General features: G+C 53.2%; 1 protein-coding gene across 1 annotated transcript in view; it reads left to right on the top strand.

Moving 5' to 3' along the window:
• The first annotated feature begins 7,130 nt into the window (after positions 1-7,130).
• Positions 7,131-23,731, top strand: part of SUMF1 (sulfatase modifying factor 1) — a 28,816-nt gene continuing 12,215 nt past the window's right edge. Inside the window, exons 1-3 of the mRNA XM_064156163.1 lie at positions 7,131-7,355; positions 10,493-10,666; positions 14,509-14,583. Coding sequence (XP_064012233.1) covers positions 7,143-7,355; positions 10,493-10,666; positions 14,509-14,583 — 462 coding nt within the window. The 5' untranslated portion in view covers positions 7,131-7,142. The remainder of the gene's footprint in view (positions 7,356-10,492; positions 10,667-14,508; positions 14,584-23,731) is intronic.

Here is a 23,731-nt window from a genome sequence, read left to right on the forward strand (position 1 = left end):
ACATGGTTACTGCGCTCCGCGCTCGCCGCCGCCGCCTTATATAGCGGCGCGGGGCGTGCTGGGTAGCGCAGTCCTACCGCCGCCGCCAGGCCACCAGGGAGCGCCCGAGCGGGACTGCAACTCCCAGCATGCCCTGCGCCGGCAGGGCGGGAACGGGCCCGGGGCTCTCCCCGCGGCTCTGGCCCGGGGGCTGTGGCGGGCTGGGAACTGGCGGGGTCTGTGCGGGCAGAGCCTGCAGCTGCGGCCGCGAAGCTCCCCTCGCCCTCGGAAAGCCCTGGGACCGGCAGGGCGAAGGGAGACAGAGCCATAGAATGGGTTAGGTTGGAAGAGACCTCAAAGCTCAGCCAGTTCCAGACCCCTGACTTAGGCAGGGACACCTCCCACTAGAACAGGTCGCTCATGGCCGCATCCAGCCTGGCCTTGAACACCTTCAGGGAGGTTGTGGAGCACAGAAGCACCCAACGTGATCTTTGATCACGTTGGGTGCTTCTGTGCTCCACAACCTCCCTGGGAAATCTGTGCCAGTGTCTCACCACCCTCAACCTGGAGCACTGCATCCAGTTCTGGAGCCCCTGGGACAAGAGGGCTGTGGAGATGCTGGAGAGTGTCCAGAGCAGGGCCAGGAGGATGCTCAGAGGCTGCAGCAGCTCTGCTGTGAGCACAGACTGAAAGAGTTGGGGCTGTGCAGGCTGCAGCAGAGGAGGCTCCCAGGGGACCTTCTTGTGGCCTGCCAGCATCTGAAGGGAGCTACAAAAAAGCTGGGGAGGGACTTCTGAGGCTGTGAGGGAGTGGCAGGGGTGGGGGGAATGGAGCAAAGCTGGAGGTGGGGAGAGTGAGGCTGGAGGTGAGGAGGAAGTTGTTGGGCAGGAGAGTGGTGAGAGGCTGGCAGGGGTTGCCCAGGGAGGTGGTTGAGGCCCCATGGCTGGAGGTGTTTCAGGCCAGGCTGGCTGAGGCTGTGTGCAGCCTGCTCTAGGGTAGGGTGTCCCTGGGCATGGCAGGGGGGTTCAAACTAGGTGATGCTTGTGGTCCCTTCCAACCCTGACTGCTTCTATGATTCTATGATTCTCCTCTCCAGGCTGCACAGCCCCAACTCTCTCAGCCTGTGCTCAGAGCAGAGCTGCTGCAGCCCTCTCAGCATCTTGGTGGCCTCCTCTGCACTGGCTCCAACACTTCCATGTCCTGCTTGTGCTGGGGGCTGCAGAGCTGCCCCCAGGACTGCAGGTGGGGTGTGAGGAGAGCAGAGCCAAGGGGCAGAATCCCCTCCCTTGCCCTGTGCCCACACTGCTCTTGCTGCAGCCCAGCACAGGGTTGTGTCTGGGCTGCACTCACCCTGCAGGCTGCTGTGGAGCTTTGCATCAGCCCAGACCCCCAGGGCCTGTTCCCCAGGGCTGCTCTCAGCCATTCCCTGCCCAGCCTGGAGCTGTGCTGCCACAGTGCCCACCTGCAGCTGACGGGGAGCAGGACAGGGTGAGGCCATAACCAGCCACCCAAAGGGCCAGGAAATGAGCTCAGGAGAAAGAAATGTCTGGAGAATGGAGGTCTTAGCACTGTATGGGAAGCAGAGGGATCAGGTTTAAACCCTTGTGCTTAAATGCAGGGGATTGAGAGTGTGCCAGGTAATGGCCACAGGCAGCTTTCACTGCTGGGTAATTCCATGAGGGAAGGTAAGAGCCTTTGGCTGGGAATGGTCAGCTGGAGGGAGCTGTGCTGCAGAAGGATGGTTTAGAAGCTTGAAAGCAGTGAGCTTTATTAGGTTTCTTCTTTGGTAAGGCTACCTGGCATAGGAGTGTGCTGACATTAACACCTGTGCCCGACAGCAACACAAGTCAGATTCACCAGCGGTGGTCATCAGCTAACACTTCCCTTTGCTTCTTACACGGTGCCATTGTTTGCCTTTTAAAATCTCAGGGCATTTTGTCCAGAATAATCCTGTGGTTGCCATGCACTCAGTGGGGCACACGTGGCTGCGTTAGGCAGCACAAAGCACCTTGCAGAAGGGGATGTGATGTTTGTGCTGCAGAACTGCTGTATCGCTTTAAGGGGCCTGAGGTGAAGAAAACACTTCCCTCCTCTCACTTCCACCCGCACCTACCTGCTGATAACAGATAGGAAATGGTGTGTGACTGCTGCTGCAGTGCTCATGCCTTGTTTCCCTCCCTGCAGCAGCACTGCTGGAGACAGAGGACAAGTCTGGATCAGCCAGAGGTCTGATCTGACACATCCTACTGCTTCCTCATTACCTAATAACATCAGAGCAGTTGAAGTTGTGACTATCAAGCACGAATATGAAGAACCTGAAGTCCATGACAGGGTCTTAAGTGAAGGTCACTGAGCAGAGCTGTGTGGTTTTCATTGGTGGCTGCAATACTACAAGCCATTACTCACTCACCAGAAATTTGGCAGAGTAATGGTCCCTAATATCATTAGGTAACCCTAATGAATTCTCCTGTAATCAAATCTAATCTCTGGCTGAGTTCAGTAGGCTGAGGGCAGGGAATGGCTGGTACATCTGGTGCATGTAGGCAGGGACATAAAGATTGTCTCTAGAGCCAGTGGCCAGCTGTTCTGTTCCAGTTCAGTTCGCAGCTTCCCAGTTCAAGAGAGACAGGGAACAGCCGCAGAGAGTCCAGTAGTAGATACAAAGATGCTGAGGGGCCTGGAGCATGTCTGTGAGGAGAAAAGGCTGAGATCACTGGGGCTGTTGAGCCTGCAGAGGAGCAACCCCAGAGGGGATCTGATCAATAATGCTCAGCAAGAGCTTCCTGAGATTTCTGGGGGACTCTGAAGTAAGGTAGTGATGGAGCAGAATAAGGTTCAAAAAGGAGAAAAAGAACAGAGCTCTCCAACAGCAAAGAAGCCCAACTGTGCTGCAGTCTGATTGTCATTCCATGCATGCCATGCAGCACACACTGTCATATCCCAGAATCCCAGCATGGTGGGCTTGGAAGGGACCTCTGGAGCTCAGCCAGTCCAACCTCCTGCTAAAGCAGGGCACCCCCAGCAGCTTGCCCAGCAGCACAGTGCCCAGCTGGCCCTGGCAGCTCTCCACACAAGGCAACTCCACCACCTCTCTGGGCAGCCTGCTCCAGGCCTCCAGCACCCTCACAGGAAAGATTTGTGGTGATGATTTGAGTTTCACATTGGTGAAAGCTGTTGAGATGAAGTTTGAAGTTGTTTGCCACGAATAAGGGCAATATTATTGTGTTCAGTGCTGCTGAATTTGCAGTTAACTGTTGGCTTCCTAGGGCTGTTCCTGATGGAAAGTTCTCCAGCTTTCTAAAAGGGTTTGCATATTTTATTTGGTCCCTTCTGTTGGTTCAGCTGCACAAGCAGCAGCCCTTGAATTAAAATTAGAAGAGATTCCAGGACTCTAAGGACCAAGCTGTCTAATCGTCCTTGTGGCTGGTGTTCATGATGAGGTAGATGCCCGTGGCAGCACTGGGAGATGAAAAGCACTAACAACAGGGACAAATGCTAAGCAACTTCTCAGCTGTTGAGCTAAGAGCTGCAAAGTCTCTCTTCTTGACCATACCTTGTGAAATCACTCATAATGCTGAAGCACAGAGGATACAGAATAATGACACCCTGTGTGAAAGAGAAGAGCTGCCTGTGAACAGGTGACTGAAGAGCACAGACGTGACCAATAAATGACAGCAGAAAAGCTCTCTGGAGTCCTCAGCATTACAGAGTGGACGTTGGTTGGTGCTGAGAAGCAAACTGTAATTGTAGTTGTTTCATCAAGTCTCCTGAAAGAACCCAGGAGCAAAAACCTTCCCCGTGGAAGAACAAGAATGATGCAGGAAAGAACGGTAGAAAAATAAGCAATGAGTGGGCAGGAGGCACCAAGAGAGCTTTCCCAGCTGGAAATCAGTAGATCATAGAATCATAGAATCAACTAGGTTGGAAGAGACCTCCAAGATCATCCAGTCCAAACTAGCACCCAGCCCTGTCCAGTCAACCAGACCATGGCACTAAGTGCCTCATCCAGGCTTTGCTTGAACACCTCCAGGCACGGCCACTCCACCACCTCCCTGGGCAGCCCATTCCAATGCCAATCACTCTCTCTGACAACAACTTCCTAACAACATCCAGCCTAGACCTCCCCCAGCACAACTTGAGACTGTGTCCCCTTGTTCTGTTGCTGGTTATCTGGCAGCAGAGCCCAACCCCACCTGGCTACAGCCTCCCTTCAGGTAGCTGCAGACAGCAATGAGCTCTGCCCTGAGCCTCCTCTTCTCCAGGCTAAACAACCCCAGCTCCCTCAGCCTCTCCTCATAGGGTTTGTGTTCCAGGCCCCTCCCCAGCTTTGTTGCCCTTCTCTGGACACCTTCCAGCACCTCAACATCTCTCTTGAATGGAGGGGCCCAGAACTGGACACAGATTTTCTGGAATGCCATTGTTAGCCATTCAGAAGCCCATAGCTTTAACAGAGGGAAGCTACCCTGGCAGACTGAGTTTGGCTGCAGAAGCCTGCAGGTTTTGCTGCCACTTCAGAAAATGGCAGTGGACATTTGGAGGGAGGAGAGAAGTTACATTGACTTGGCAGCTCAGTAGAGATTCATCGAGCGTGGGGCTAAGATCAGGGCTTCAACAGAGAATGTTTCCTTTTGCTGACCCTGAAACAGAAAGGCTTGATTGTGTAATTAAATCTGCATTCATCTGTCTTCCTGCACTCTGTTGCTTTTCTAAGCGTGTCAGAGAGCAAAGGAGACTGATAATGGGGAATTGAAATGCATCCTTGTGAAGATTCCCAGCGCTCATCTTCACACCCAGGAATGTTTCTTACCGAGTGGTGCTCCCCTTGCAGAACTGATACAAAGCTAACAAGCATCCACCCTTCACTCTGCCCCTGCTGCTTGTTCCTAATCTCTGTATTAGCAACAGCACATTAAATAGTTTGAATTATCATCCCCCAGAATGAGAATCTAGAAGAAGATCCATCCTGCTAATAGTCCTGGGGAGAAGCTCCCACACAGAGATTCGGGTGGCAGAGCACCAGAGTCTCTGATAACTGCAATGAACCACAGGAGAAGCTAAGGAAACCAAGGACACTGCCGGTTCCCTGATGCAGAAGGGAACCCACAGCTTGCAGTCCTGCTGCACAAGTTCACCATGAGCCAGCAATGTGCTCTTGTGGCCAGAAAAGCCAATGACTTCCTGGGATGCCTGAAGAAGAGTGTGGCCAGCAGGTCAAAGGAGGTCTACAACTGTAGTTGCTGTCTACAACTACCTGAAGGGAGGTTGTAGCCAGGTGGGGGTTGGCCTCTTCTCCCAGGCAGCCAGCAACAGAACAAGGGGACACAGTCTCAAGTTATGCCAGGGCAGGTTGAGGCTGGATGTTAGGAGGAAGTTCTCCCCAGAGAGAGTGATTGGCATTGGAATGGGCTGCCCAGGGAGGTGGTGGAGGCACCTGGAGGTGTTCAAGAGAAGACTGGATGAGGCACTTGGTGCCATGGTCTGGTTGACTGGCTAGGGCTGGGTGCTAGGTTGGACTGGATGATCTTGGAGGTCTCTTCCAACCTGGTTGATGCTATGATTCTGTGATTCTCCTCCTCTACTCTGCCATAGGGAGGCCACATTTGGAGTGCTGGGTCCAGTTCTGGGCTCCTCACTTGCAGAGAGACTGCAGGAGAGTCTAAAGGAGGCTACAATAGTGCAGAGGGGCCTGGGGCAGCTCTGTGAGGAGCAAAGGCTGAGAGCCTGCAGAAGAGCAGCCCCAGAGGGGAGCTGAGCAATGCTCAGCAAGAGCTGTGTGGGGCAAGAGGCCGGGGCCAGGCTCTGCTCAGCAGTGCCCAGGGACAGCACAAGGGGCACTAAGTGGAACCCAGGAGGTTCCATCTGAACAGGAGGAGAAAGTTGTTTGCTGTGAGGGTGCCTCTCTGGTGATGTTTCCCCCCTTGCATGGGGATGCTTTTGCCATGAAGACTGATTGTGCCACACTTAGCAAAGTCCTTTTCTCAAGTGTGAAAAGTCGAAATCTCAGGACAGACAAGCAGAAGTGCCCCAGTGGTTTACCATGTTCTCTATGTCCTTCTAAATCCTGATTCTGAACTGCTGCTGAGCTCATCACCCTTCTCAGAGAGGCCATCCAGTACCTGGCAGGATCCTGCAGGAAGGCTGCAGAGGGACTTGTCCTGAGAGTGTCTGGAGACAGGCCAAGGGGGAATGGTTTGAAGCTGAGGCAGAGCAGGGTGAGAGTGGAGCTGAGGAAGGAATTGTTCAGTGTGAAGGTGGTGAGACACTGGCACAGGTTGCCCAGGGAGGCTGTGGCTGCCTCCTGCCTGGAAGTGTGAGTCTAGTTGAGAGGTGTCCCTGCCCATGGCAGGCAGGCTGGAGCAGATGGTCTCTGAGGTCCCTCCCAAGCTAAGCCATTCTCTGGTGCTATGGTTAAGAGGAGATGAGGGTTCTCTTGGGAGGAAGGCCCCTCCATTACAGACTGCTCTTGAACACAAAGGCGTTGGCACTCTTAGGGCATTAGACCTGCACCTGCTATGTTACTGCTCTCTGCCTGCTCTTGGCTGTCCTTTAGCTGTGGCTTTATTGCATCAATTAGCTGCAGAAGAGAAAGAGCAACTTGAAAACACACAGGGCCAAGGCCTACAGAACAAGTTATAAAATCACAGCATGGTTTAGGTCAGAAAGGACCTCAAAGCTCAGCCAGTTCCAACTCCCCTAGAACAGCTCCCACTAGAACAGGCTGCTCAAAGCCTCATCCCAGCCTGGCACTGAACATCTCCAGGGAGGTTGTGGAGCACAGAAGCACCCAACGTGATCTTTGATCACGTTGGGTGCTTCTGTGCTCCACAACCTCCCTGGGAAACCTGTGCCAGTGTCTCAGCACCCCCAACCTGTGCCAGTGTCTCAGCACCCCCAACCTGTGCCAGTGTCTCAGCTCCCCCAGCCTGTGCCAGTGTCTCACCACCCTCACTGCCAAGAGCCCTCTCCTAACATCCAGTTTCAACCTCCCCTCTGCCAGTTTAAACCCTTTACCCCTCAAAGGTATCAGAGGTGTCCAAGAGAGGTGACGAAAGGGCCACCCCTCACCCCCCTCAGCTGCCCTGCGGCCACCTCCCCCGCCGCGGCGCGGCCCCTTTAAGAGGCTGCTGGTCACATGACGGCGGCCACGTGGTGTCGCCGCCAACATGGCTGCGCCCGCGGCACCCCCGGCCTGCTGCCTCCTCTCCCTCGCCTTGCTGCTGCCGGCGCTGGCGGTGACCGCCGCGGGGGAGGCGGCTCCCGGCGGGGGCTGCGGCTGCAGCGCCAACCGTGGCGTCGGCGGCGGGCGAGAGGCGGCAGCGCGGAGATACTCGGCGGCAGCGGCGGCGGGCCCGGGCAGGAGCGGTGTGCGGGGACCGGTGAGCGGCGGGCGCGGAGCGGGGGGACAGGGCGGACCCGGGCCGGTGAGCGGCTGGGCGCGGAGCGGGGGGACAGGGCGGACCCGGGCCGGTGAGCGGCTGGGCGCGCAGCGGGGGCAGTGCGGCGGCTCCCGCGGGCCGGGCTGCGCCGCGCCGTGAAGTGTTTCATGTCTTCACTGCTGGTCTGGGTGAGGGGACTGAGTCCTCCCGCAGTAAGTCTGCAGGCGCTGCCAAGTTGGGAGCGTGCTGGAGGGCAGGAGGGCTCTGCAGAGGGACCTGGGCAGGCTGCACGGATGGGCACAGTCCAGTGCCAGGAGTCTGAACAAGGCCAAGTGCAGGGTTCTGCACTTTGACCACGACAACCCCATCTAGTGCTACAGGCTGGGGAGAGAGTGGCTGAGAGCAGCCAGGCAGAGACGGCCCTGGGGGTGCTGGTCGGCAGCAGCTGAACGTGAGCCAGCAGTGTGCCCAGGTGGGCAAGAAGGCCAGTAGCATGCTGACCTGGCTCAGGAGCAGTGTGAGCAGCAGGACCAGGGCAGTCCTTCTGCCCCTGTACTCAGCACTGCTCAGGCCACACCTTGAGTGCTGTGTCCAGCTCTGGGCTCCTCCATTGCAGAGAGATGTTGAGGTGCTGGAAGGTGTTTGGAGAAGGGCAGCAAGGCTGGGGAGGGGCCTGGAGCACAGCCCTGTGAGGAGAGACTGAGGGAGCTGGGGGGGTGCAGCCTGATGGCTCTCTACAGCTGCCTGCAGGGAGGCTGTAGCCAGATGGGGTTGGTCTCTTCTGCCAGGCACCCAGGGACAAGAGGACACAGCCTTAAGCTGCCATGGGAGGTTCAGACTGGACATTAGGAAGAAGCTCTTCACAGCCAGAGAGACTGGTGTTAGAATGGGCTGCCTGCAGAGGTCACAGACTCACCATCCCTGGAGGTGTTTAAGAGGAGGCTGGATGAGGCACTTAGTGCCATGGGTTAGCTAATTAGAAGTTAATTAGAAGAACCAGGGAGGTTTTCAGTTTCCCTTCAAGTTTGACTATTTAATTGCTTATTCCTTTCTGCTTTTACTGCTTCAGCTCTTCTGAAAGACACCATCCAGAACTCAGAGTTCATTCTTGAAGGCAGTCTGAGGTGCTCTGACTGTGCCTCCTGGGAAGGGGGACTGAGATTCTTGGTGTCACTGGAGACCAAATGGATGAAATGGCCTCAGTTATCAGTAAACTTGGTAGTACTTAAAGAGTGTGGCTGAAGTAATCCATGTTGTACTCCAGCTCTGTGTCACTAATATGTGTTTTATCCCATAAGTTTGGGCATTTCACTGTGGGCCTCACCATAGGATGGAAGAATCATTTGACTTTATATGTGAGGCAGCTGGCAACAGAAACTACTGCTGGTTTGAGAGTGCCTGCACAAGGTATTTCCAGCATGCTCAGCTAGACAGCACTGTTACCAGAGGGGAGGTGAGGGAAGAGTCAGCCTCTGCTTATTTCCACTGAGCTTTTGGGCCTGAGGAGCTAATATTTCAGTGGATCTTCTCTGCATTCCCACCATAAATATAATCATGGCCAAATGCAGTCCTGTTGTTGAGCTTTGGGGGTGATGAACTGTGTGTGCTAGCTGAGAGAGGTGGAAATAAATCATAGAATCAGTCAGGCTGGAAGAGAGCTCCAAGCTCAGCCAGCCCAACCTAGCACCCAGCCCTGCCCAATCAACCAGACCATGGCACTAAGTGCCCCAGCCAGGCTTTGCTTGAAGACCTCAAGGGACAGTGCCTCCACCACCTCCCTGGGCAGCCCATTCCAGTGCCAGTCACTCTCTCTGTGAAGAACTTCCTCCTAACATCCTGCCTATACTCCTGCACACTCCTCTTAACCCAGCCAATGGCATTGCACAGCCTCTGCTCTTGGGTTGCAGCCTCAGAGCTTCAGCTTGAATATCTGAGGCAGGAGGTGGCTGAATTCCACGTGGCTTAGGGATGAGGGTAGCTCAGGGATCCTGCAGAGAGGGAGTTTTCTTCCTCCTTTGCTCATCTGCTCACAATGAGTTGAACAACTTCTTGGCAAGCCAACTCCTGGGTGGTCAGCCTGTGGAACACTGCCACGGGACAGATTCTATACAGCTTGAGCTGTGACAAGCTTCTGAGCTGCTCTTGTTTTTTGGGTGAGAAGTTCATTGCTTGCTCTGTGGTCTTCAGAGGGCTCTTGGGAACCATCTGATGAGGCATGACAAGGTCTCAGGGACCTTTGTCATCCTGGAAAGAGCCCACTAAAGCTGTTCTGTTTCTCTGCAAACTGGCTGAGGCCCTAAGGGGGGAAACAAATTACTGAGGTAGCTAAAATGTTATTGTGTTACTTGTCCTTTACTTCTGAAGCTTGAGGCTCATGCCCAAGGCCAGGCTGCCAGAGGAGTGGAATAAACTGACTTGAGAGTTTGTCTCCTCTCTGGTAGATGGAGCTGCAGGTGCTATGTCTGCCTGCCCCTTAGCAGCGGGGCTGGGAAGAAAATGCTGCTCCTGCCTCTTAGTGAATGAAAATCCACCTGTAGGTAGTGTGCAAACAGTCACAGCCTTGTCCACTGAAGAGACCTTTACAATGTCCTCATCTCCAGACTCCCCTGACGCAGCAAGCCCTGCTAGGAGTGCAGTGAAATACCAACGTTGCTCCCCTGGCAGTGAGCAGAGAGGACTCTGGGTTGTTTCTGTAGTGTTTCTCAGCTCTTAGGTACAGTAAAGAACATATTTCTCCTCATCTTTTGACCTCAGTAGAAGCTCAGGATGACCCAAATTCCGTGTAGAGAGAGCTGCAAATGAGAGCTGTGTTCTCAATTTGCCTTCTCCTTTGCTCTTGCTTCCAAGCAGGTTCAGGATGCCACTGCTGCATTTTGTTGTGTTGCATTTGTCAGTGCAAACGTAGAATGGTTTGGGCCGGAGGAGACCTCTAGAGGTCATCTAGTCCAGCCCCTGCTGCAGTCGGCAGGGACATCCCCACTAGACCAGGTCACCATCAAGCCTCACCTTGAATGTCTCCATGAAATGCTGCTGCAAGCAAAAGCATCTCTCAAGATGGGGTGGAGGAGGAGGAAGACCCAGAAGAGACTGCTCAATCTTCCCAGTCCCTAACCTTTTGGGTGGTGTTTTCCCTGCAGATGGTTCCCATTCCAGGGGGAGTGTTCACAATGGGCACTGATGAGCCTGAAATCCGGCAGGATGGAGAGTGGCCTGCTAGGAGAGTCCACCTGAAGAGCTTCTACATGGATCAGTACGAGGTCAGCAATGAGGACTTTGAGACCTTTGTCAACTCCACTGGGTACGTCACTGAGGTAAGGTGGAAGCGTCTGCAGGCTGCTCTCTGTCCTTGTGCTGGCAAAGCCCTGCTCAGAGCTTGGGCTGTTCTCTTCTGAAGCATGTCACAGCACTTGGCTGGGGTTTGCATGCTAGAATGAAGTCTCAGAGAGGGAAAGTTGGCTTGTCTTGCTGCCCAGGGGTCTGAAAGGACTGAAATTTAGATGCAAACTGTGACATTTAGGAAGTGGTTTGATCATAGAATCCTGGAATGGCTCAGGTTGGAAGGAATCTCAGAGCTCATCTACTCCAGCCTCCCTGCCATGGGCAGAGATGCCTCTGAAGTAGATTGAGGCTGCTTGAGGCCTCATCCAGCCTGGCTTGAACAACTCCATGGAGGAGACTCCACAATTTCTCTGGGCAACTCATTCCAGACTCTCACCACCCTTGTACTGAAGAGCTTCTTCCTCAGCTCCAGTCTAAGCTTGCTCTGCCTCAGCTCCAAACCATTCCTCTTTGGCCTGTCTCAGATGCTCTCAGGCTAAGTTCCTCTGCAGCCTTCCAGGAGGATTCCTTCAGCTACTGGCAGGCAGCTCTGAGATCCCCCAGAGCCTTCTCTTCTGCACACCCCCAGCTCCCTCAGCCTGCCCTCACAGCAGAGCTGCTCCAGCCCTTGGGTCACCTTTGTGGCCTCCTCTGGCCTTTCTTCAGCAGCTCTGCGTCCTCCTTCTGCTGGCAACACCAGCACTGGAGGCAGGGTTGGAGGTGAGGTCTCAGCAGAGCAGAGCCAAGGGCCAGAATCCTCTCTCTTGCCCTGCTGCCCACACTCCTCTGGCTGCAGCCCAGGATACAATTTGATCCTGGTCTAATAGTTAGGATCCCTGAACTATTATTTCCCTGTGCTGTGGGTGAGACAGCCTGGGTGAAACTACCAGATGGCTGAAGGTGTCTGTGCAGGGTGAGGAGGGGGTTGTTTAGGTTCTGTTTCTGGGTTTTTTTGGGTGGGTTTTTTTATTGCAGCCTGTACAGCTCCATTGTTAGATCATTGTAGTGGCAGAAGGGATTTAAACCCTGGGATGAGTGAGGACTCTGCAGGCTAGTTCAGCACAGCTCCTTGCAGTTGAGCTGAGCATCAGAAAGCCTTGCTGCCTGCAGAAGATATGATAGCAAGTATAAGAATAGTTTTATGCCTGTTCCTGGGAACAATGGACTCAGAAGGAATATGTTAAGGTTCTTCCAGGAATGAAGCCTGAGGCTCTGATCTTTCCTGACAGTTGACTGCTCCTACGCTGCTTTTACACAGCCCTGGCAGCCCTTTTAGGGAGATAAAAGCTTCAGTAATGATCAGGTCTCAAAGGAGCCACTTTGAATCCACTTACTAAACTGGAGCTCATTTGGAAGGCAGGATCCTGCTGGTGGGATGGAGGCTTGCCTTTATCTCTGCCACTCTTTCTGTTTGGAAGTTCTTAGCTCAGGAGTTATGAAATAGAATTGCTTAGCAGCTCAGAGCTTGTGCAGGGCTGACTTGTTGCATACAGCTTCTGGAAGGAGCTTTTGTGCAGCAGGTCTAAATGCAGCATCAGATGGAGCCTGTTTCAGAGTGCTGCTGTAGTTGGGTGTTTCACTCACACTTTTTCCTGTGTCCCCTCTCCCCAACTCCATGTAGGGCCCCCTGTTAAGCTGGGAAAGTAAACTCAAACTAGAGTGAGCAGCAGAGGTTCTGGAGGGTTTTACTCTGAGCTGGTTTTGGTGTGTTTAGGTAATGTCCACGTTGCTTGCTGTGGGTAAACAAAGACAAGTTTCCTTTTGTTACGGACTACACCGAATGCCAGAGGCAGCTGAAGCATGAAATGAGCTGGAGAGGTGAAGGAAAAACATGCTAAAAATGCTTAGATTCAAACTTCAAACCCAAAAGCTCTTCATGGAGCTTGTCAGACTGAAATATGGGACGTTTCAGGTGATCATATAATGGAAGGGACCTCCAAGCTCATCTACTCCAACCTCTCTGCCAGGAGCAGGGACATCTCTCAACATGTAGCTGCTTGAGGCCTCATTCAGCCTGGCCCTCAAATCCCCAGGCAGGAAGCAGCCACAGCCTCCCTGGGCAGCCTGTGCCAGGCTCTCACCACCCTCACACTCAACAGCTTCTTCCTCAGCTCCAAACCATTGCCTTTGGCCTGTCTGCAGACCTCCTCAGCACAAGTCCCACTGCAGCCTTCCCACAGGATCCCTTCAGCTATTGGCAGCAGTTCTGAGGTCCCCCTGGAGTCTTCTCTCCCGGCTGCACCCCCCCAGCTCCCTCAGCCTGTGCTCAAAGCAGATCTGATCCAGACTTAATCTTTTAGGTTAAGCAGGAGGGTTAAAAATGGAGGTGTTTTCTTCTTCTCCTTATTGAAGTAGTTTTTGTATTATCTGGGACCTTGGGAAGGGGCAGGTGAGGAAAAAGAAATTCGTCAGAGTGGGGAGACATTGTCAAAGGCTGCCCAGGGAGGTTGTGGAGGCCTCCTCCCTGAGGGTGTTCAAGACCAGGCTGGTTGAGCCTCAAGCAGCCTGGGCTGATGGGATATGTCTCTGCCTATGGCAGGGGTTGGGACTGGATGAGCTTTGAGGTCTCTTCCAACCCATTCTGTGAGTGTGTGAAAAATCAGAGTCAGTCAGGGCTGGAAGGGAGCACAAGGATCATTCAGTCCCACCCCCCTGCCATGCCCAGGGACACCTCACACTAGAGCAGGCTGCCCACAGCCTCAGCCAGCCTGGCCTTAAACACCTCCAGAGGTGAGGCTTCCACCACATCTCTGAGCAACTTCTTCCAGGCTCTCACCACCCTAATGCTGAACAACTTCTTCCTAACCTCCAGTCTGACTCTCCCCATTTCCAGCTTTGTTCCATTCCCCCCAGACCTATCACTTCCTGAGAGCCTAAAAAGTCCCTCCCCTGCTTTCTTGTAGCCCCATTCAGATCCTGCAGGGCCACAATAAGGTCACCTGGGAGCCTTCTCCTCTCCAGACTGCACAGCCCCAACTCCCTCAGGCTCTCCTCACAGCTGAGCAGCTCCAGCCCTCTGCTCATCCTTGTGGCCCTTCTCTGGGCCCCAGCCCCCCCTTTTCTTTCCTGCACCTGAACATGTAGAGGTGGCAGTCAGGTGCTCAAACCTTGCCATTTGAGATTCACCTTCCAAGCTGTACTTCTCACAGAGGTCTGAGCAGGCAGGAGCAGCTCCTGGTGATCACTCAGCCTCTGAATGCTTGCAGAAAGATGAAGCAGTTGAGAAGGGCAAATGTGCCGAGTTCTGACAACATGTTTTGACTTCCCTGATAGATCAATTCCCTTCACCAGGGGGAGAAACAAAAACCCCTCCTGTTGGTATTGTCTCTTCAGTGGAAGTATTTGTGCTGTTTGCTTCCCTTGGCTTTCTGTCACACTGGATTTAATGATTGGGTTACTCTTAACTCTTCTATTGTTGTTGTGACAGCACTTTACAACAGTGCAGGTGGTGGTGGAGCAGCAAGTGACAAGGTTGAAGTCTTCTATTGTGAGCTCCCAAGAGAAAAAGGAGAGAAATTTAACATGCCCTTGAAGGCTAGATCAGGGAGTGCAGCATTTGAAAGCAGTCAGGGCAATCAGAGCTGCATTTTTAATGAGTGAAAGGGAACAAACCCAAACATTAGCAGCAGCTCTGGGAGCTGCCTTCTGGCCAGTGGCTTTTGAAGAGAGATGCCATCCAGAAAGAAAAAGATCTCTTCTGCTCCAGAACTGCTTCCTTGAAAGAGAACTGAGAGTTCCTGGTCAGATGTTTGCTCTGGCACAGCAAAGCTGGAAGGTGAGTGGCTGTTGGAGGGTAACACTGCTGTGATAATCAAGTGGAATTTTCTCTCCACAGGCAGAGAAATTTGGTGATTCCTTTGTGTTTGAGGGAATGCTGAGTGAAGAGGTGAAGGCTGACATCCACCAGGCAGTGAGTAACCAGCAGACTTAAACCTACCTGCCAGTCACTGGGGGGGTATCTAAACTGGGTGGTGACCCCAAAGCTGGGCACACAATGGGGGCTGTGGAGGGGTATTTGGTTCAGAATAAGAAACTCCCTCATGGGCCAGCAGGACCAGGGAAGCTGGACCTCATTGCTGGCTACAACTACCTGAAGGGAGGCTGTAGCCAGGTGGGGTTGGGCTCTGCTGACAGGCAGCCAGCAAGAGAACAAGGGGACACAGCCTCAAGCTGTGCCAGGGCAGGTTCAGGCTGGATGTTGTTAGGAAGTTGTTGTCAGAGAGAGTGATTGGCATTGGAATGGGCTGCCCAGGGAGGTGGTGGAGTGGCTGTGGCTGGAGGTGTTGAAGCCAAGCCTGGCTGGGGCACTTAGTGCCATGGTCTGGTTGATTGGCCAGGGCTGGGTGCTAGGTTGGGCTGGGTGAGCTTGGAGCTCTCTGCCAACCTGTTTGGTTCTATGATTCTAAGTAATTGTCCCTTTACTCAGTGCTACTGAGGCCACTTCTTGGGTGCTGGGGTCAGTTTTGGGCCTCTCACACCAAGAAGGACATTGAGGGGCTTGAGCAGGTTCAGAGAAAGGCAAGAAGCTGGGGAGGGTCTGGGGAGGAGCAGCTGAGGGAACTGGGGGTGTTTAGTGTGAAGAAGAGGAGGCTGAGGGCAGAGCTCGTTGCTCTCAACAGCTGTCTGAGGGGAGGCTGCAGTGGGGTGGGGGTTGGGCTCTTCTCACAAGTGGCAAGTTATAGGAGAAGGTCTGAAGTTGCACCAGCAGGGATTTAGGTTGGACATTAAAAGAAACTTCCTCACTGACAAAGTTCTCAACCCTGGCAGAGGCTGCCCAGGGAGGTGGTTGAATCCCCATGTCTGGGGGTGTCCTAAAGGGGCAGAGGTGTGGTGCTCAGGCCCGTGGGTTAGTGCCAGACAGTACAGTTAGAGAATGGTTGGACTGGGTGATCTTAGAGGTCTTTTCCAAGCCAGGCAGTTCTATGATCCTGTTTGCTTCCTTGCCCCCTGTTACTCCTTTCCTGTTGTGAATGTGTCTCTTTAACCTTACAAGTCACTTAACCTTCCAGCTCCTGAGAGTAAGCAGATTATGTCTTGTCATCTGCTGGATGAATTGATCTGCTTGCAGAAGTTTGGACAGAATGACCTCCTGAGGTCTCCTCCCATCATCCTGGGGTCTGAATGCACTGCCAGGCCTCTTCACAAACACCTCAGCATGCAGCTTTCTGGTGTGCAGTCATTTTGGAGGAGCTCTGACTCCAGGTTGCACTACTCTGCATGGGAGTTTCTTTGCTTTTTTTGGTTCATTTTGTTTCAGCTCAGTGAAACTAACGTGGCCTGAAACAACAGAGGGAGGCAGGATGCACACAAGGCAGGGATGAGATAGCAGCAGGACTGAAACTCCATCTTCTGGCAATAGTTCAGGTAGACACAAGGAAGTGTGAAGCTGAACTGCACCTCTAGAGGAGCACAATTTGCTCCCAGTTGATGCTGTTCTGCTGAGGAGGAAACATTTCTTTCCAGCAAGGGCTCTCAGGCACTGAACCAGGCTGCCCAGGGAAGTGGTGGAGTCTCCATCCCTGGAGGTGTTTCAAAGCCAGGTGGATGTGGTGCTGAGAGACAGGAGTTAGTGCAGTGGCTTAGCAGCAGTGAGGGGATTGTGAGCTCTGGGTGAGTGGTTGGACTTGATGTCAGAGATCCCTTCCAACCTCAGCAGGTCTCTGGTTCTTTGTGTACTGTGAGAAAAAGAAGACCAGGTTGACCTTCCCAAATGCTGGCATAGCTGATGCTGGAGGTGAGGTGAATGCAGATGGACTCATCCCATCTTCCCAACAATCTGTACTAGACATGTTCTTTTTCCTTCCCTAGTTCTGTGATACAGAAACCCCTAAATCAGACTGTTCTGAACCAGACCAGCCCTAAGAATGCTGCTGTAAGCCCAGCCTTGGCTATTGGCATAAGCACTCAGAGTTGGGAGCCACTTCCCTGGGTGTCTCAGCCAAGTTTTGAAGCCTTGAGTGTGGTGCTAACAGAACAGTTCTGCCAGAGGGCTGGAATGGAGCCCAAACTGATCTTTTTGGCTGCTGCTTCTTCACAAAGCTTTTCTGTATTTCAGAGTAGATGGGATTGGAAGTGACCTTGAAAGATCATCCAGTCCATCCAGTGCCAAAGCAGGATCACCCAGAGCAGGTCATACAAGAATGGCATCCAAGTGGGTTTTGAAAGTCTCCAGAGAAGGAGACTCCACAACATCTCTGGGCAGCCTGCTCCAGGCTTCCAGCACCCTCACACCAAACAAGTTTCTCCTTCTTTTCAAATGGAGCCACTGAGCAGAGCCTGACCCCCATCCTCTTGCCCCCCATAGCTCCTTTCTCTTTTGCTTGGCTCCCCTCTGAAGCTGCATTCCTGTAGGCTCTCAGCCTTTGCTGCATCAGTACCATTGACATAGCCACTGGTGTGCTACTGGGGCTGAAAATCCCTGCAGTGAAGCAATGGGAGGAAAGGGCTTCTTTGGCTTCCTTTGTCTTTTAACTTTGCCTTAGTGCCTTAGATGTGTTTTGATAAGGTTCTTCTCCAGCTGAAGCACACAAGGGAGCTAAATGCAAATGTGGATATGGGGGAAGAGCAGCAGGAATGTGTTTTGGAAGTAGTGTTGCATATGCAGTGAAAGGATTGGGGGGAGGTGAAGGAGTGAAGAGCTCCAACTAAAGGATCCATACCAGCTCCTATGACGTCTGAGCTGCATGTGTCTGCTGGGGACTGTCTGGAGGTTTTGCTCTACTTGGTCACTTTTGGCATCTCCACTTTTTAAACCAGACACATTTGTTGTAGGCCCTCAGAGGAAGCAGGCAACAAATGAGCCCAGAGGTGGGGCTGCTGAAAGCTGCTGCAGGAGCAGGCCAGCTCAGCACGGAGAATAATTGTTGGAGCTCTGGGTGTGCATTTCCTGGAGGTGAGGTGGTCTCCCAGACAGCCACTGCTCCAGCAATGGAGGCTGGAGCTAAGCCTCCTCTGGAAGGGAAGCAGCAAAAAGGGGTGGAGCAGCCAAGAACTGAATTGTTCCAGGTTGCAGGGTGTAATTTTGGCCTCTTGGTTTGCATTGGGAAGGTGGCAGGGAGTGAATAGGTGTAAGAGCTGAGGGAGCTGCTGGTAGAATTGGCCAGGAGCTGTTGTAATCAAAGAGGGCCTCTCTAGGGTGAGGGTGGAAAGGTCCTTTGACACCAGCAAGTTGTGAGTGGGCTTAACAAGTTTTGATAGCTTCATTTGTGACAATCCCTTCTCAGGCTTGCAGGTCAGAACAAAAAGCTAATTAGCTTTTGGTGGCCTTGGTGCTTGGCCCTTGGCTCAGATGGCCTGGGTAACACACAGCCTGCAACTGCCAACACGTTGGCACCCAGGGTTGACCTGTTTGTCTTTCATTCTCTTCTAAGACAGTCTGGGGAGAGGGGAAAGAGCTCAAAATGTAGAGGTTTTGCTTCTCTGTTTCATGCTGAAGTGATTTTCCTGCTCTTTTGTAGGTGGTAGAGAGGGGGAGATGCCTGCAAAACACCATTGGGATGTATCCTAGAGCAGAAAGCACAGGGACAGTGTCTGTGAAATGAGAAGGTGCTGAAGTGTGAGAGGATTTGAGAGCTCTTGCAAGAGTTTCTCTTGCTGTGCAGCTGCCATGACAAAGGTAAACAGGGCAGCACTTAGCCAGGCTGGAGGACAGCCTGAGTCAGAGCTGCTTGCTGCTGACGTTTTCCTTCTTGGCTCAGGGAAGGCAACAAAATGAATTCTTGCTTTTAAGCCAGATCAGTTCTGCAGTGAGGAGCTCAGAAGTACACAACTTTGTGTACTTCATGAGTCTTGTGAGGGGTGCTCAAGTTTTGGCCTGAGAATGCAATGAAATTGACTCTGGCAAACTTGAGCAATACTCCTAAGGTGCTGTGGTCAGTCCAAAGCTGTCAGATGCTGCTTTCAGCCTCAGCCCTGTTTGGAGGGAACTACAAACCCACAGCTCTGCACTGGCTTAGTGGTATCTGTCTTGGAGCCAGGAACCCACCTGAGCTGCATCCACTTCTGCTACCCTCAACACAAGAAGGACATGGAACTGTTCAAGAAGTTTCTAGAGGAGACCACAAAGATGATCAGAGGGCTGGAGAAACCTCCTTATGAGGACAGGCTGGAGGAGTTTGGGCTGTTCAGCTTGGAGAAGAGAAGGCTCCAGGGAGACCTCAGAGCAGCCTTCCAATACCTGAAGGGGCTCCAAGAGAGCTGGGGAGGGACTTTTGACAGGGGTTGGAAGTGACAGGAAAAGGGACAGTGGCTTTGAGCTGAGAGAGACGAGACTGAGACTGGAGAGGAGGAAGAAACTGTTGAGAGTGAGGGTGGGAAGACACTGGCACAGGTTGAGGGTGGGGAGACACTAGCACAGGTTTCCCAGGGAGGTTGTGGAGCACAGAAGCACCCAACGTGATCAAAGATCACGTTGGGTGCTTCTGTGCTCCACAACCTCCCTGAAGGTGTTCAAGGCCAGGCTGGATGAGGCCTTGAGCATCTTGGGCTGGTGGGAGATATCCCTGCCCATGCCAGTGGCTTGGAACTGGGTGAGCTTTAAGGTCCCCACCCCACTGTACCAATCCCTGCCTTCACCTACTGACAGCAGTGCCCCTCCCAGGGCACAGGCCCATTCTGAAAGCACTGCCAACATTCTGCCCTTCAGCTGAGGACTGCACATGGTAGGCAGGGCAGCAGCACTGCTGTTTGCAGTAGTTACTATGGAGAAGGCACCTTGTGCCAGCAGGCAATAACAACCTGCTTATCTCTGGCCTGGGGGGAGCAGGCAGGTTAGTGTGGGCTCTGTTTGATACTGGGCAAATGTCAACATGCACGAGGTGCAGGAGCTGGCAAAGGCACTGCTGCTTGGAGGGGAAATTTAACCTCTGCCATGCTTGGCTTTTGCTTTCTCACACACCTTTTAGAGAGGAAACTGCAATCCAAGTTGCAGCCTGTTGACTGCAGCCTCCAGTGCTTCACAGAGCCCCTGTAAGAGTTGGGGATTGAGACTGAAGAGAAGGAAGAAATGTTCTGTGCTGAGGGTGATGAGATGCTGGCCCAGTTTGTCCAGGCAGGTGGTAGATGTCCATCCCTGGAACCATTGCAGCTCAGGTGGATTTGGGCTCTGAGCAACCTGCTCTAGTTGCAGATGTCCCTGCTGACTGCAGGGTGTTTGGACTGGATGAGCTTTAAAGGTCTCTTCCCACCCAAACCATTCTGGGGGATCTACCAGGAATTGGGAAGATAGAGCTGGGGGCTTTTGACAAGGGCTTGTAGTGCTAGGATGAGGGGGAGTGGATTGAAGCTGGGAGAGGGGAGATTGACACTGGAGATGAGGAGGAAATTGTTGAGAGCGAGGGTGGGGAGACACTGGCCCAGGTTGAGGGTGGGGAGACACTGGCCCAGGTTGCCCAGGGAGGTTGTGGAGCACAGAAGCACAGAATGTGATCAAAGAGCCCTGCAGTGCTGCTCAGTTCCACACCGTTGACTCTGCAAGGTGTCCCTGACTCCCTCCCAGCTGTTTCCAGCTCAGCTCCAGCTGTTGCTATAGAGATGAGGTCCCACACAGAAGCAGGGCACGTCTGTGCTGTTCTCAGTATGCTGATGAGAAGGAGAAGCAGAGCTGCAGCCTGACACAGCTGAACATGGAGCCTGCATCTGCCTGAGAGTTCTCCTTGCCCTTGGAAAATGGCTCTAATGTCACAGGATCCTAGAATCCAGCAGGTTGGAAGAGAGCTCCAAGCTCATCCAGCCCAGCCTAGCACCCAGCCCCAGCCATAGCACTAAGTGCCCCATCCAGGCTTTGCCTGAGCACCTCCAGGCACGGCGACTCCACCACCTCCCTGGGAGTGGGGCTGAGCTGTGTCTCTGCCCTCTGCTGTTTCCTCTCTCTGACCCAGAGCAGCACTTCACAAAGGTAGTGCCAGCAGCCAGCCAGAGCTGCTGAGAGCTGTGCTGTGCTAGTGCAGACTGCTGGAACAGCAGCTGCTTATTGACATCTGGGACTGCTGAATCATCATCCCAGCTCTTGAGCCACCTCTTCGTAGCTGTGGTGCACTCCTGCAAGCAGATGGAGGTTGATGCCAGCCATTTCCTGGCAGGGTGGGCAGTGTTGTTAGTGTGCTGGTGAATGCTTGGAGCTGGCTGGGAGAGAGACTTCTGCCCTGAAACTTTTGGGGGGTGCTGGGAAAGTACACCAATGCTACAAGGAACCCACACCTGGGGTATTGTGTCCAGTTCCAGAATGCCCAGATGAATGAAAGGTAGGATAGCTCAGCCTGCTGGGAAAGGAAGATTGAAGCCTTAAACCTTGGAATGCTGTGCATGCTGATGGTGGGAGCATGGGAGCTGCACTGCTGCCAGCTGCTTCAGCCCAGTGGAAAACTGCTGTTAGACTGGAATTAGCTGTGAGGATCTTCCCTCTGTGCTCCTGTTGTCTCCTCTTCATGCTGCTCTGAGCCTGTGATAAGCAGAACAGGGAGTTCTGGAACTAATCCTGGAGCAGAGAGCTGCCTAATCCCAAGTTTTCAGCTGGGTCAGACCAAGTTGTTCAGGGCCTCATCCAGCCTGGCCTTGAACACCTCCAGGGAGGTGGTGGAGCACAGAAGCACCCAATGTGATCTTTGATCACATTGGGTGCTTCTGTGCTCCACCACCTCCCTGGGCAACCTGTGCCAGTGTCTCCCCACCCTCAACCTGTGCCAGTGTCTCCCCACCCTCAACCTGTGCCAGTGTCTCCCCACCTTCACCCTCAAGAATTGCTTCCTCAGTTCCAGTCTCAGTGTCCCCTCAAGCTTCAGTCCATTTGTTCTTGTCCTGTCACTCCAAGCCCTTGTAGCTGTTTGGTCTGGGATCTCCTCCAGGTCTCTCCAGCAGCATGTGCTGCTGCTTTGCTGAGTGGGTCCCTCACAGAACACTCCAAACTCTTGAGTATTGTGAAAGGAGCTAAGCTGATTAGTGGCAAGGGAGGGCTTGGCTGTGTTAACTGTGATGCTGTAACATCTCTGCCTAATTAGCTCTCCTACTAATTAGATTTAGAGCAATTAAAAGCTTTAAAAGAGTTCTGAGAAGTTTTCTGACAGGGCTGGAGATTTCAGGTACACAACTTCCTCATCTTGCTGCAGGCTGACTGGGGGCAAGGGCTGACTTGAGAGATGTTTCCAGCTCATTATTGAAGGTTTAGGGAGTCTGCCAATGGTGGCACTGTCCTGGTGTTGTCTGAGTAACTGCTCTGGAGTTCTCCTCTCAAGAAGGAGGCCTGCAAGAAAGCCAGGAAGGGATTTTATACAAGGGCTTGTGGTTACAGGATGAGAGGGAGTGGATTGAAGCTGGGAGAGAGCAGATTGAGACTGGAGGTGAGGAAGAAATTGTTGACAGTGAGAGTGGTGAGACACTGGCACAGGTTGAGGGTAGTGAGACACTGGCACAGGTTGCCCAGGGAGGTTGTGGAGCACAGAAGCACCCAATGTGATCAAAGATCACATTGGGTGCTTCTGTGCTCCACAACCTCCCTGAAGGTGTTCAAGGCCATGAGGCTTTGAGCAACCTGAGCTAGTGGAATGTGCCCCTGCCCATGGCAGGCAGTGAGGTTAGATGGTTTCTGAGGTTCCTGCCAACTTGAGTGACCTTCAATAACTGAAGGGATCCTGCAGGAAGGCTGCAGATGGACTTATCCTAAGGGTGTCTGAGACAGGCAAAGGGGGAATGGTTTGAAGCTGAGGCAGAGCAGGGTTGGACTGGAGCTGAGGAAGCAGTCTGAAGGTGGTGAGAGTCTGGCACAGGCTGCCCAGGGAGGCTGTGGCTGCCTCCTGCCTGGGGCTGTTCAAAGCCAGGCTGGATGAGACCTTGAGCAGCTGAGTGTAGTTGAGAGGTGTCCCTGCCCATGGTGGAGAGGTTGGAGGAGATGATCTTTAAGGTCTCTTAAAACCCAACTGATTCCATGAGTCAGGCTCTGGGTGTTCTGCAGAGGCTGGCAGGCACTGGGGAGCAGCTCAGCAGAGCCAGGAGCTGTGCATGCATGAAGCTGTCATGCAGAGTGTCTCTTGTCTCTCTGGGTTTAAAATAAGCCATTCTGATGGAAAGCATCTGCTTTTGCTTAACCAGAGTGTTTTCCAACAGTCAGCTCTTGCACACTCTAAGTCTTTACAGTCTCCTGCAGGGATTTTTGGACCAAAAAAAAAACCCCAAGCCCAGCAGTTTAATGGGGAAAGTGTGATGTGCTTAGAAGCCATCAGGGTGAGAAAGATTTCATCCTTGTGATGCTCTAGATTGGCAGAGAGCCTTCAGCAAAGGGTACTGCAGCCTCTTGCTTCTTCTGAAAGAGCTACGGAGCTCTGACCTCCCTGGGCAGCCTGTTCAAGTGCCTCCCACCCTCACTCTCAAGAGTTGCTGCCTGATTTGCAGCTGTCAAAGCCCCTGTCCTTCAGAGGAGGGTTTCTGAGTCAGAACAACGTAGGTCAGTGCCTGCTGCACTGACCCTGCCCAGCTTTGAGAGGAGCTGAAGAGAAGAAATAACGACTTTATTGCAGGCATGAGTCCTTGGCATGGCAGCACCAGCTGTGGCTTTTGCTTGGAGAGCAGCCCTCCCCCACGGCATTGTTGCCGAGCGTTTTGGCTGCTCCGTGGTGCTCAGCAAGCCAACTGCAAACAAAAGAGCTTCACTTCACTTGGAGGGCTCTCCTGTCTCCACCTTCTGGAAGCTGACAGCAAATCACTTAAACTGAGCTTACTCACTCAATTAACTGGAAAGCAAACATGTGGCAAGATGCTTGTCCTGCCCCTGGTTTCAGGCTGTCAGCAAGGCTCTCACAGGCTGCCGTAGCTTGGAAGGCACCTCAGAGATCATCTCCTCCAACCTCCTCACCATACCCAGGGACACCTCTCAACTACACTTCACTGCTCAAGGTCTCATCCAGCCTGGCCTTGAACAGCCCCAGGCAGGAGGCAGCCACAGCCTCCCTGGGCAGCCTGTGCCAGACTCTCATCACCCTCACACTCAACAACTTCTGCCTCAGCTCCAAACCATTCCCCCTTGGCCTGGCTCCAGACCCCCTCAGCACAAGTCCCTCTGCAGCCTTCCT

This window comes from Pogoniulus pusillus, chromosome 16 (assembly GCF_015220805.1).
Source record: "Pogoniulus pusillus isolate bPogPus1 chromosome 16, bPogPus1.pri, whole genome shotgun sequence".
Lineage (NCBI taxonomy): Eukaryota > Metazoa > Chordata > Aves > Piciformes > Lybiidae > Pogoniulus > Pogoniulus pusillus.